Here is a 14,546-nt window from a genome sequence, read left to right as displayed (position 1 = left end):
ATCAAGCCCTGTGTCGGGCTCTGTGCTGGACATGGTGTTGGCTTATGATTCTCCTTCTCCCTGGGCTTGGTTGGGCATGTGTTCTCTCACAAAAAAATTTTTTTATAAAACTGAAAAATAAAAGCTATCTCTTCTCCACTGATTCACCTGCTCATTCACTTACTCGTGCCTACACATGTGGATATGTATTATATTGTATGATTTACGATCCAATGTTACTGACATTCATTTCCTTGTTCAAACTGCCAAAGCTTTGGCCACTGAGAGTTCCTTCCCATCGGCTCTCTCATCTTTTGGGCACCTCCTTACTTTCTGGCACAAATACTCTAGGCTCATGGTGTATTTTTCCTGCTCCAGTACCTGCATCAACCTCATCGTGGAAGCCATTAGTTCTAGGCATTATCTAATTACATTCTAGAAGTATCAGCGCGGCAGCAGCAGCATGGAGGACTGATGGGGACAGAGCACGGAGGCAGACGGACCAGTTCTGTCACCTTTCAGAACTAGTAACAGCGGGAATGTGAGCAGCAGTGATGGTGAAGAGGAGAAAGGCTGCAGATGTGAGAGGCCCAAACCACTGGCTGTGGCATCACGTATGTGTGTGGGGAGGGCACATCCCCCAGGTCTCTGAATTTCTCCCAGGGAGTCTGGCAGTATACTGACCACCCACCTGCGGGAGGAGAGCTGGCCTGGGGGTGGGTGGGGCCGAGCAGCCCCGCAGCAGGCTGTCAGGGGTATTAGGCCTGGTGCTCAGGAGAGAGGCCAAGGTAGCTGCATCTCTGGAGCAGATGATGTTGTCAGAGAGCGGAGGGGAGGCCAGAAGCTTGTGCCACATCACGTATAGGGACAGATAGGGAGGAGAGCCAGAAAAGCCAACTGTAGGGGAAATGGGACAAGCGGGGTCACAGAAGCCTGGAGAGACCAAGTTGTCAAGAAAATGACCAAGAGTGATAAATACAGCAGATGGGCTGAGGTGGATAAACACTTCCAAGTTTTCACCAGATTTGGCAATCCTATTTAGCAATTTGGAAAAACGGGTTTAATGGAGTGATAAGATAGGAGAAGAGGTAAGAAAAAAGAGGTGGTAAGACCGTGGACAAGATAAACAGACACTCTAGTTTGAAGAATTACGTGCTTCAATTACGTGCTTCAATTACGTGTGGGGCGCCTGGAGGGCTCAGGTGGTTAAGCGTCTGACTCTTGATCTTAGCTCAGGTCTTGATCTCAGGGTTTGGAGTTCAAGCCCCATGCTGGACTCCATGCTTGGCGTGGAGCCTACTTAAAATTAATTAATTAATATTAAATTAGATTTTTTTAAAAAGTCATGCACTTGTTAGCAGAGGACGCAGAGATACATCTGCTGGACATCTGCATGTCTGCCACATACCAGGCAGTGGAAGCAGCCCAGGCATGCCTCTGAGCCAAGGGAAGGAGCCAGAAGGGAAGGGAAAAAATAAAAGATACAGAAGGAAGAAGACAATGCGACAGAACAACCACCCAGAAGAAAGAGAAGACGGGAGGGTGGGCCAGGGAGAATCAGCCTGGACTGAGGATCTCCGCTCTACCCAGGGCTGGTCCGCAAAGCATTATTCCATGATTTAGACAGCTTTAAAGGTGATCTTCCGAGTTAGTCTCTAGTGCAAATTCTTTAAAAAATTTAATACTCTAGGGTCAACAATCAACAAACTACAACCTATAGCCTGTTTCTGGAGGGCCTCTGGGCTAAAAATGGTTTTTATATTTTTAAAAGGTCGTTAGAACAAAAACAAAGAGGACTATGTGACAGAGGCCACCAGTCCTAAAACACTGGACTCTACAGAAAAACTTCACCGAACTCTCCTCTAAATATTTTTAGAGTAATAAGCATACACCATTTTAAAGATCTGGTCTAAAAGATAGGCCAAATAGCAATAACTTTGAGAAAACACTTGCAAGAGTGACAAGGCCACGGTGAAAGGCCTGAGGGAAAAAACATCAGATACACTGCCAAGGTCTTTCCGTGATAATCCCGTCTTCCTGGACGGTGATCTGGTTTTATTCTCCAAGAAGGAATCTGTTCCAGCTTCAGAAACAGATGTACTGGGCACACAGCCCCCAAAGTAGGCTTACATGTACCCACAAAAAATACAAAGAAAAAAGAAAACACCCCCCCCTCTTTTTTTCCCCTAATTTGCTTATTATAGAGTTGCTCTTCGGAAGGAAAGAAGAACTGGAAATTAACATGTCAAAGGCAAAGGATGCAACGAGTTGCATCATACAGCAAGAGGACGTGGTACGACTCGCTATTAAAAAGGATGAACAGGGCGTGAGACGGAGCTGTGAGGAGAGGGAAAGCTCTAGTGCAAGTGACAGGTCTGCCTGGGAGACGACGACGACGGCGACGGCAATTAAGTACACCGTTCAGAACCAGAATAAAGGCTCACATAAATAACTCTCATGCGATCTTCCGTGATTTTTTGTGTTAAAAAAAAAAAAAAGATTCTTAAAATTTAAACCTGGTTCTTGTAATTTTGCAAGTAAAGCAATCCATAAAATTTACCTCTCAGAAGACAAGGTTTGAAAATGCATGTTAAAATTTTAAGATGAGTTCAAAGGCAGAATCATGATGCAGCAAACTTGTGAAGCAAAAAATTCCTCTAGAATGAAACAAGCCTAAGCCCTCACTCCGGTCACACCCTGACCTTCTGGAAACGCACATAAAAGACAGACATTTCATGCCACAACCTGTCAGGAGAGCTCCAGATTTTCTGCTCAGGATGCATTTCTGGATGCTATTTAAGAGAGGCGCCTTCTGTGCCCTTTGAAGACCCCGTGCACGCGGTCCTCCCTTTGGTTTGGGGGCACTTCTGACACGGATTCTCTACTGGGGAAGCTGGCTCCTCTGCCTCTTTTTTGCATCAGGATACGAAGTACCACAGAACTTCTGCTTGTCTACTCACCTTCTGTTCCTTCCTTCCCAACGTTAAGAGTTAGAAGGAGGACTTACGCTCCTAAATAATATTCTCCTAAAGGAGAAGTAAGAATTTCTACGAACTTGTTATTGTGTTTGTAGTTATCCTTTCAAAGCAGTTTCCAAACCAAAGCATGAAGTGAAGGTTAAGAAACGGGGTTTTGGGTTCTTTGTTTTGTTTTGGTTTTGTTTTTTTTTTCTCCTTTTTGAAGAAGGAGATAGTGGAGGTAGAGAAAACCAGAAACAAAACACAGCCTCCAACACGGCCCTTCAGCTCCCTTTCATAAAGGGTGGGCTGAGCCCCTCTCCAGCAGCTTCAAGCTGCCTTCTTGCTTCTGGCGCCTCCATAATTTACAATCTACGGTTATAAACTTCACCAAACTACTTGAAGCTCAAAGTGCCTTCCAAAATGTTGTCAAGGGAATGAATGCTTCTCAATGAATTCTTTAGTCATGTCGTAACAAAAGCGCTCTCACTGGAGCTGCTCCTTCTGAATAAAGAATTTGGTCCCTTCTTCTCCAGGTTTCTTGGCACCAGAAATGGCTGGTTGGGTTGGCTGTGCATCTAAAACGGGGCAAATGAAAGACTCTCTGGTAGTGACTTCTGTCACAGGACGGTTGATTCTGTCTCTCTACCCCATCCCCAGCACACAGTCACTCAGCAAAATGTTACAGGAAAGAGTGTAGCCCTGTCTGGGAGCAGCGTGTCCAGCATCCTGGACTCTGACCTTCCACGTCTTCGTCAGGACTTACAGACAGCAGTCAACTCAGTGCTCTGGTGGACGGGCTTTCCGGTAATGAGCTTAGGGCCTCTGGCCCTGGAGATAAAGATGAGGCTCTGAAAGCACCCAGTGCACCTGTCTATTCTAATTCTCCCCACGGAACGAAAGACAGGCAGCGCTAAAGGCACAGGAGATACGCTAAAGGAGTCTGTAGGAGGGAGCGACTGTTTGGCCGAACTGGGAGAATGTGAGGAAGGGATATCTGAACCAGGGCCTGAAGGAGGAGTACAAATGTTATCTGTTACAAATGAGGAGGTAAGGACAGCACAGACTAGAAATGCCGCAAAAATAAACTTCATATTCACAGATCTGTGGAGCACTCGTAGAATTTTCAAGAACCAGAAGAGTATAATGAAGATGTTTATTCAGCAATGTTACCCCAAATTCAACACAAAAACAGAATGTTATGCTTCCCACTTTCTTTAGGCAGCCAGGCTTGAAATCTGCTACCTCCTCCTCCTCAGTCCCCACATTCAGAGAACGGCGGGCTGCTTTCTTTCCTAAGCCTGGATACCGGCCTCTACCCGGTGCCCAAGACGCTGCCATGGCGAGCCGTCCCCATCAGCCAGCAACTCCAGGGCCCCCCGAGCCCTGTGGAAATACAACAACCAAGTCACCTTCCAAGGCTCCAGTACTAGTGCTAATACTAGTGCTTAATGAGTGCATGAAATCTAAACTTGTTAGCTGGCACTCGAGAAGCCCGCTCTCTCCTGCCTGTCCATCCACGCTTGCCACCATCCCTAGCCGAGCCTCCAGTCCAGTCCGATCAGTCTACTGACTGCCTGAGCACACACCTCCTGATGCTGTGCTTAACCTCCCTCCTGCCCCACTCACCTGCTAGTCCTTCTCTTCAAGGCTTTGTCCAAAGGCTTTGTTTTCCTGCACGAAACCTTCCATGACAACGCAAGTACTCTTCCTCTGCACAACTCCTAGAGCCACAAGCATCTATCTATACAACTAAAACACAGTCCCATACTTTGGGACTTGTCTTTGCACTAGTAAGCGGCGAACTTTGAGAAGAGAATCTTTTAAATCTATTCCCAATGTAATACTCACAGTAAGTGATAAGCATTGTTGACCGGTGAACCTAGCCTCTCTTGAGGCGTCTTCACACCGACAAGTCCTATCACCACTACCCCTAACCCAGGCAGTTTACTCTGACTCTGGCCAACCCTAGTCCAGGGAGGGACTCCTTATTTCCCGTCCCAACAACGGCAGCACCCTCCTAAGTAAGAGTACATCTCCTCCTTCTTATAAGCCTCAATGTCTATCCATAACCTTTAAAACAGGACCTCAACCCCTGCATGAACTAAACTATGTTGGGAGATTATATTGGGTCCTGTCTCCAAACCCCAACACCTCCCCAGTCAGCTCCCAATACACATCCAGCAACTCAGGGAAATGCTACAGTGAAAGTTTCAACTTACCGGAGGGCAGTGTGAGCGCCAACCCAGGACAACAGGGCCCTGCCCACCCCTCTCATCTTGTTTCATGCCTTCCTACCTGCTGCTCACCGTCTCGTCCTGCTGGTATTCTTCTGCCCCACCCCCTGCCCCAATCCGGTGTGCCCATCTGTTCTGGTCTCTGGACCGCAGCACGTGGTTTCCCGTGACCCCTGTGTTCCGCACCCCCCCAACCCCCGACTCCTGCTCAGGTCAAATCCTCATCTTCCACCTAGAGACCCTCAGAGGGGTGCTCCTTCCACCCGGACCAGCAGCAACCACGTCCATCCCTTACATCTCTCTGTGGCAGACGTCTTCACTGTCCGCCTCCTCAGATGGACTCAGTGGGGGCTGGAGCCCCGGGCGCCCAGGGTACAGCTGTGCTGCACAAAAATGCTCAAGAAAAGTTTAGTGAATGAACAAGCCTATTAGGGAACCTTGACCAAGGATCCATGTTCTCTACTTAAAGACAGTTGTTTCTGTTAAGATGATTAACTGAGGTCACTAATGTAGTACAGAATAATCATATGAGTCCTTTAAATACACTTTTACAGCATTTTTAGAATGATCTAAGCAAAAATGAAGTCAGTCCCTTCTTTCCCCATTCTTGAAATGGACAGTACCACACAACATCTGGATATATTTCATCAGTATTGAAAAAGTCAGCAAATGTCAAAAATACGTTGACAAGTCTTTGGTCCTGGTTTATTTCCTTGACTAGCCAACCCAGCCAACTCGTTCTATAGAGTAGAACGAGTAACTCGAGGGATTAGGTCTCCATGTACTCAGTCTCCGTTCTGACACTGTGTGTGGGAGGCACACTCAAACAGCAGCCGCACACAAAGAAAACCAAGCCTCGGAAAGTGCTATACCCTGTCAACCAGTGAAATGCAAGCTCCTTGTCTGTCACCCGTCACCGGAGTCTCTGCAGCACCTAGCTGTCACTGAGTATCTTCTGGTGTATTTGATGAACAGACGGCTAAACCCATAATCAAGCCCCTAGACCATTAACACAAATGACATTAGGTCCCTTTATGGCCAAGTCTAGTTGTGATGAGTTAACACAGTACATTTCATACTTCAAGACAATGCTAACTTTTTTTCTTTTTACAATGGATTTTCTTTTCTTTTTTTAAAAAGATTTTTTAAAAATTTATTCATTTGGGGGGGCGCTGGGTGGCTCAGTGGGTTAAGCCTCTGCCTTCGGCTCAGGTCATGATCCCAGGGTCCTGGGATCGAGCCCCGCACTGGCCTCTCTGCTCAGCAGGGAGCCTGCTTCCTCCTCTCTCTCAGCCTGCCTCTCTGCCTACTTGTGATCTCTGTCTGTCAAATAAATAAATAAAATCTTTAAAAAAAAAATGTATGCATTTGGGAGAGCTACAGACACAGAGGCAGAGGCAGAGGGAGAGGCAGACTCCCTGCTGAGCAGGCAGCCTGACCCCAGGCTTGAACCCAACCTAGAGATCATGACCTGAGCCAAAGGCAGACGCTTAACCGACCGAGCCACCCAGGTGCCCATCTTTTCTTTTTTACTTGAGTAGAACTGACACCCCATGTTACCTTAGTTTCAGGTGGACAGCACAGTAACTCACCAAGTGTATACACTATACTGTGCTCACCACAAGCGTGACCACCATTTGTCCCCATACAGTGCTATGACAGTATCACTGACTATATTCCTTATGCTGTGCCTTGTATTCCCATGACTCACCCCTTCCATGACTGGAAGCCTGTATCTCTCTCTCTTTTTAACCCATTTTGCCCAAACCGCTCCCTCACGCCCCTCCTGCCAAGGGGGACCATCAGTTTGTCCTCTGTAATTTTAGGTCTGATTTTTTGCATTTGTTGCTTTTATTTTTTTAGATTTTACTTATGCATGAAATCATATGGTATTTGTCTTTCTCGGTCTGACTTATTTCATTTAGCATAAAACCCTCTCAGTCCTACCGTGCTGTCTTGAATGGCATGATCCCATCCCTTCTATGGCTGTGTAATATTCCACTGCGTGTGTGTGTGTGTGTGTGTGTGTACACACACACATATATATTCTATTGTGTGTATACGTATGTGTGTGTATATACACACACACACACATCTTCCTTATCCATTCATCTATTGATGGACACTTAGGTTGCTTGCTTATGTATCTATTCTTAATTCTTTTAAAGAACCTCTATACTGTTTTCTGCAGTGACTGTACCAATTTATGTTCCCGGCAATGGTGTATGAGGGTTCCTTCTCTACATCCTTGCCAACACTTGCAATTTCCTGTCTTTTTTATTTTAGCCCTTCTAACAGGTATACAGTGATAGCTCATTGCGGCTTTGATGTGCATTTCCCTGATGGTGAGTGACGTCTGATGTTGTGTTGTCTTTTTTGGGACAAAGGACAAAAAACCTTAACAAGATTTTATTTTCCTTAAGTATTCTATTTTTCTAAATCTCTGAAAAGAGGGGAAAATATTATAATTTATTCCCACAGAGGAATGGAATCAGCGAACATTAGACCATCGTTTTACAGCTAAGTCACTTTTTGGCAGTCAATACCAAGAAAGAAGACTTCACTCTCTGCTCTTCTGGGCACAGGGGTCAAGAGCTCCGGCTGAGCACTGGAGGGCATTTAGACAGACATGTGACTTGACCCACCCAAGAACTACAGATGTCACCTTTACCTCAGCCTTTGATCCCTTCCTTCTTTGGACTCAGCCTGTCTCAGGGGATGGAGAACCCAGGCGAAACACTTGAATTCAAGGTTGCAGCCACGGTCTGCCACTGTCACACCCCACACCTCTGCGTCTCCACCTTTAACCTAGAATTCTAACTTACAAATTATTCATTTATATTACAGCTTCAGTACACAAAATGATAGACTTGTCTCCTGCCGAAGGATCATATGGCTCCCTGAAGGACTAACCTCACAGTACTCATAAGCCAAACGACTCCTTATTTGTCCTAATTATGTTTTCTTTATGGATTATAAATAGATTTTAACCCTCACTTTGATATCATAAGACAAACTGATTAGCAGTTTAAACAATGGATACAGTGGCTTTGTAATCTGTATGCTTAGGCTATATTATCCAAATCTACATCCTAAGAACCAGAGTTTGTGGAAATCGCTTTGCTTGACTCTCTAAATTGCACAAGAGAAATTACTTTAAAAACACTGAAGAGGACTTACCAGGGAAAATACAAACTGTGAGAAGAGGCAGAAGTCAAAGGCTATAGGTTAAAGAATGAGAACTTAATCAGTGCTCACAGAGATGTTTTACATCTATCACATACACTATTAATCAAAATAGCAATCCTCAGGAAAGTTCTACTGTAAGTCTAAACACTCAATGTTTCCCTTTATAGCAGATCCACTAGTCTAACAAGAATTTCATTGATTTGTTTCACCATTTGAAACCTTCCAAAAACCTCTCCAGAATTAGAACATTCACTGCTACTAGCAGGCAACCACTATCTCAGATAAATAAAAACCTTTAAGCTGAAATGAGCAACCTATGTTGGACTTAGAGCTCCAATTTGCAAGTGCTTAGTTGTCCTTAGAAGCCAGAGAAAAGGCTGCATTGGTCCTTCTCAAACAGAACATACTTTAATATCAGTTCTGAAAACCTCACATAAGAAAAGGGTTTCCTCAAACATGACTACAAACACCAGAGAGGAGGGGAAGGTGAAAGAGAAGGAGGAGAAGGGGGAGAAGGAAGAAGGGGAGAAAAAGAAAAAAATAATAATTTTGCATTGATGACTGTAAGCCCTCAGGACAGACTGCATCTTGTGAAGTCGTTCGGGATGCCTTACAGCGGCTGGACGAAAACAAGGCCCAGATCCATTAAAAGATACTCAGGCCTGACTTACATCCCCAGCACCATGAAGGAACAGCAAGAGGCAGATGTCATCATTTGAATTTAAGGATGCTCAGGACTCAGCAAGAGTCTCAGAACTGGGAGCTTCTAGCTGAACCCTTAGGCACTAAGGAACTTCACAGGTTACAGTCACCATTCAAAATCCCGTGGCAGGAGCGGCCACACCTAGGGGACCAAAAACCCAAAGCACCAGTGAAAGAAAAGGGACTTGGGCACCAACAGCATGCTATGCACACAGCAGACAAACTAATGGATATCAGTACCGATCAAGTACAGGACAGGTTTCGGGTGCCCAAAGAAAGGATGTTGACAATTTCCACGCTGCTCCGAAACTTGGACTTCCTACCGAGATCATATTAGTCTCCTTAAGTAGTTCATCAGCATCATCTATGAGTCAAAGTTTAGATTTAAATGGCAAAACAGGCTCATCAATAATTAGGCCTTGGAATACACCCAGAGTAACAGCATAGAGTCAAATGTTTGTTACAAAATAGCTCTACAGGGCTGGATTCATAGAACAGAATACCCAACCAAATCATGTGTGAAAGGGCAGAGGAAATGCCTTAATGTCAATGTACAACAAAGCTTTAAATGATACAATAAAGCTGTAAGAACAGAAACAGACCCCTCTCCACAACATACACACACAAAACAAAACGAAAATAGCATGGAGCCACCCAATTCAGACTTAAAGGGGATTTGCTGTTCATGTGGCCTGGCCAACCTCACTTTGCAGATGAGGAAACCGAGTCCCGGAAAAGGAATCCAAGATGACCTAGATTGGTTTCTGGGCCCAGTGTCTCTACTCCACCTTCCCAAGACCAGCTTTCCCTGAAAAGAACAAGGGGGAAAGCTGCCATTCTTACCGTTGGCCGACTCAAGGGATCTAAAAATCTTGAGAATCTTTCTTCCCTTTACTCACCATGACGAAGAGCTAAAAATCAACATTCCAACAGTTCCCCAGAAAAAAACAAAATTTTCAAAAGTGAATAGAGGCTTTTCTGGGCCCACGATGGTGGAGGTGGCAGCAGTGTGCCCTCGACATGCAGAAGAACACGGGCAAGTTCGTGCACCTGTCCGTGCTGTGGAAATACTCCTCTAGCAACTGCATCATCGGCACCAAGGACCACACATCCATCCAGGTGAACATGGCTGAGCCTGACAAGGTGACAACAGGCTCAATGGCCAGTTTAAAACCTCTGCTACCTGTGAGGCCATTGGCAGGATGGGTGAGTCAGGGGACTCTATCCCCTGACTGGTCAAGGCCAATGGCATCATTTCAAAGAACTTCTGACTGGAGAGGATCACGGATGTGGAGTATTTGCCATAAATAAATAGCACCTCCACCGCCCCCCCCCAAAAAGGTGACAAGATAGGAACATGCACGTGTTCTTGCAGAATCATACAGTTCCTTTTCACATACATAACTCCCAAAGAACAGCTCATAAGAGTCTGAACTCTATATCAGATTAATGGGAGTGTGCCAGAATCAGAAGAGCCTCAGACATGAAGCAAAGCAAACTTTGCAATATTCAAGAGAAAGGGAAATTTCCTATAAGCCTCAGGGAACCTTTCCCAGAAGGTCTCAGGGTTGCTGAGAAAGGAAAGATTCTGTGGGTCGTTATACCAACGAATTCAATTTTGTCATCCTTAAAGGTCGTCAGCTACATTTAGATTTAGTTTTCCCAACAAACTAAAGGAAAAAACATCATTCAGGGATCAGAATGGGAAACAGCCAGAAAGAGGGCACACTGGGAAAGCAGCATCCCACTTACTGAGCTTAATGGTGGACTGTGGAAGGTCTTGCCTCCTTCCAGTAGCATCTGTACCCTAAAGCTGCACGACATACACTCTACACAACCTTTTTTCAGGTTATCATTAGGATTCTACTGCTAAAGCTGAGTTTTCTAGTTTCTTCCTTTTATACTGAAAGTCCTCCTAGTGTTAGACAGCCAAGAGGAGCAGGAGGAAAAATAAATGCTAAACCAAAGACAAAGCACAGGAAATGATTAAACCAATAAGTTAGGTTAAAAGACTTTTCTCTATTAAATAGAAAGTATGCCAAATGAGTTGCTTTAATTCGTACTCTGACAAAGCTGAACTGGTTCCCTTTTTTGAGCATTCAGAAGCAATATATAACATTGTTTCTAAACCATACAACTTTACTTTGCTTAGGAGAGTTAAACTGGCCAACAAAATTTAATAAGCAAAACTTAAATTTTTATAAAATATCAGAGACTACTAAACTTTTGAACACCCAATCCACATATTAATGACGTCACAGACCTTAATGCTTAAGCTTCAAAAGGGAAAGAAACATCAAATGCTAGAACATGCAAATTCATTTTGTTTCAGCAAAACTCTTTACAGTTCCTTTCAAACAAAACAGATACATTATAAAAGCATGAAATCACAGCTATAAAAAAAACTAAAAAGTTTACTTCTAAGTAGTAGTATATATTAGTCGAATTACTTTGAAGTAGACTTGGGCTTCCTCATTTTAAAGGGCAACCAAAAACATTCCATCACTTCAACAGTCAAATAAACGTAATCAGTCACTGACAAAAATACATGGACTGATTCCTGTTTATCTATAAAATGTCAAAAATATCTGTCCTACCTAGTAAATAAGATGGAAGTGAAAATCAAAATGAGACAGTATGTACAAGTATTTGGTAAACACTTAAATTATATTGTGAATCGGTAAGTAGTAGAGCTTACACGAAGAACACTCAGGTACGAGTTAATGTCATAACGTGTATGGTTAGAGTAGGAGATGAGGTATCATTAACTTGGAGTCTAATCTTAGTTCAACCACTAGGTACTAGTAACTTCATTATAATACAAATCACTAAGGCCCACCAAGCCCCATTTCCTTATTTGAAAAGTGACAGAACTAGACCAGAAAAGATCTGAAGTCCCTTTCAGCTTGGCTACTTTGATGAGTAGTATTTCACCCCTAAATTACTGCTACTGTAAGTAAGTAACATTTGACATTACTACACATTCTCCTTATTTGCCACTATGTCCCAAGGGGATACCACATCTTTCTGAACGCAGAAGACAGAGCAGCGATGACCACTACCTCTGTAGACTTGTGTGTCAGCCTGGAGGAGTTCAAAGCACTATTTCATGTTCCTCTACAGGTCAAAGATTAAATGAGACAAAAACACATTTTATCCCTCATTTATCAGACTAGTGAGCTGAAGTCAAGTATAAGTCATCCGCCAAGAGATCACAGCTATACGAGTAAAAGGTAGAAGGAGAAAGCAGGCCTAGTGCTCTTCTCAAGGAGAGATAACTGAGCATCTGAAATGAAATATAACAGAGCCAGTCATCTCAGGTCCAACCTGCCGGGGAAGAAAGGCAGGCCATCACTCACCCAACACATCTGCTGAACCACTAGGCCCTGTTTTTTCTGGCTGCCAGGGATACAGTAATGGACTAAAGAAAACTCCCTGGCTTCACAGAGCTTACACGGTGGCTAGGGAAGATGGGTAAAGTAAATGAGTGAAACAGAGGGTATATTACAGTGGTAAGCGGTATGGAGAAAACTGAAGCATGGGAAGAGGATAGAGAGCATGTGTTTGGTGATTTGTATTTTTCTTTTAAGTCTGCTGGATGCCACTTACAACAATAATTCATCGATAGTAGTTGTGCTAACTATCTCCCCAAACAGGGAATACTTTGTATACAGGGAAGGCTGTGACCTGCCGATTCCAATTTGATACTGACTGCTCAAACCTCCCAACGACCAGGGAGGAGCTGTCTAGCAGACTGGCAATCCAAATTCCATTCTAACAAAGACTCCCTGCACCCCACCTTTAAATCCACAGAGAGTGCAAGCAGATTTACAGAACGCAGCCAGGAGAAGTTACAAGAGCACCTGAACTGCTTCTGAGTTGGCAGAGTTATCTCCTAATGCAAAGGTTAAAATGGAGTTTGGGTGCCGAGTGGTGCTGGGACAAAGCCCTAAGAATACATGCCCATCATTTGGCTTTTTCTGACCTGTCAATTCTAGTGACATTCTCTACTATTAGTCTATATTTAACCCGCTTACTGGACAGTTCCTCCAGCTTTTAGTATTTTTTTTTTCTTTTTGCTAAAAGAGCCACCCAGTTTGCAGAAAGTTGCTATAAGAAAATAGAGTCCCTCGCAAGATCGGACACACTTGATTAAGCACCATGTTATCAACCTTAGTTAACCTGGTTAGTTGACTTAGCATATGAGCTTAAGCTTTGTTTTACCTAAGTTTTAAAATGCCCTCTGAGTCTCTGAAATCTCATGATCCTGGCTTGTAACCGCATCCTGAGAATTACAGTAAGTGCTCTAAAATTAGCTACAGCTTACTTTAACGCGTGCCTATAACGCACAGCCCAGCTTTTACACGGAGCTCCCACCGCGCGTGGAAAAAGACGCGTCTGACAGAACTTCGGCCTCGGGGGTCGGATGGCGGACCCCGGGGAGAAGGTCCCACGGGCTCTTCCCTCTGCCCGCAGCCGGCGAGGAAGTGTTTGTTCGGCTTCTCCGCGGGAGGGGCGCGCCCGGCTCCGCTCGCCGCGCCCGCCCGGCCCACTGCGCGATTTGGAGGCGAGCGGCCGGCAAACTTCAGCCCGGCTCCGCGGGCCGGGCCCGGGCGAGGCTCCGCCCTGCTCGCGGGTGCGGGTCCCCGGCCGGCCCAGGACGGCGTCCCGGGGCCTCGGCGGCTCGGAGGCCCGTGCGAACGCCGGACGGTGGGCACCGGAGCAGGGAGGACTGGAGAGCTGCGGCCCAGGCTCCGGGGGTCGACTCCAGGGGGTCGGGGGTCCGCGGGGGACACGGGTCTGGCCCGAGGGTGACCGAAGCTAAGGGGCCGTCCCGAGGGTCCGGCAGGGCGTCCGCCCGAGGGACCCCGCGCCGAGCGGTGAGCGGGGAGGAGCGGGGCGGCCGGGGGAGTGGGGACCAGGGGCTCCGGGGACACGCCCGGCCCGGCCCGGCCCACCCCCGAGCTCCGGCAGCGCGGCCCCGCCCGGCCCGCCGCGGCCCCCTCCTCACCTGATGTACGGGCTGGCGGCCGCCAGGATGTTCTTCTGCACGGGGATCTCCTCCCCGTCGAGGACCAGGTGCGCGTCGCAAAAGCGGGACTCCTCGCGGAAAGAGCTGAGCGCTCGCAGCAGACGCGCGGCATGCTGAGGGTCGGACACAGCGCTGCCTTCGGCCATTTCGGCGCCGCCTCGTCAGCCGTCTGGTCCAGCTGCCTCAGCCGCCCCGCCAGACCCTTGGAGCTGCCCGGCGCGCGCCCCGTGTGCACAGCCCGCGCGCGCGCGCGCCCGTCCGCCCCGACTGTCTGTTCTCGGAGAAGGAGCGGGAGCCCCCGGAACGCGCCTGCGCCATCGGCGGCGCAGGGGCCTGGCGCCTTTAAGGAGCCGCGGCGTTGCGTCATTTCTCTGCGACGGCCCCCGGGCCCTCGGTCCCTCCCTCTCTCCAATGGTTGCCGGAGGCGGCCAATCAGAAGCCGAGTTCCTC

At 46.5% G+C, this 14,546-nt stretch overlaps 1 protein-coding gene and 1 pseudogene across 1 annotated transcript in view; one reads left to right on the top strand and one right to left on the bottom strand.

Moving 5' to 3' along the window:
- Positions 1-14,364, bottom strand: part of LOC122898002 (gigaxonin) — a 47,258-nt gene extending 32,894 nt beyond the window's left edge. The window contains exon 1 of the mRNA XM_044236184.1: positions 14,076-14,364. Coding sequence (XP_044092119.1) covers positions 14,076-14,242 — 167 coding nt within the window. The 5' untranslated portion in view covers positions 14,243-14,364. The remainder of the gene's footprint in view (positions 1-14,075) is intronic.
- LOC122898003 lies at positions 10,085-10,335 on the top strand (annotated as a pseudogene).
- Positions 14,365-14,546: the final 182 nt, after the last annotated feature.

Source organism: Neovison vison, unplaced genomic scaffold (genome assembly GCF_020171115.1).
Source record: "Neovison vison isolate M4711 unplaced genomic scaffold, ASM_NN_V1 Scaffold_083, whole genome shotgun sequence".
NCBI lineage: Eukaryota > Metazoa > Chordata > Mammalia > Carnivora > Mustelidae > Neogale > Neogale vison.
The sequence above is the reverse complement of the archived record's forward strand: the minus strand, read 5'-3'. Positions and strand labels throughout refer to the sequence as shown.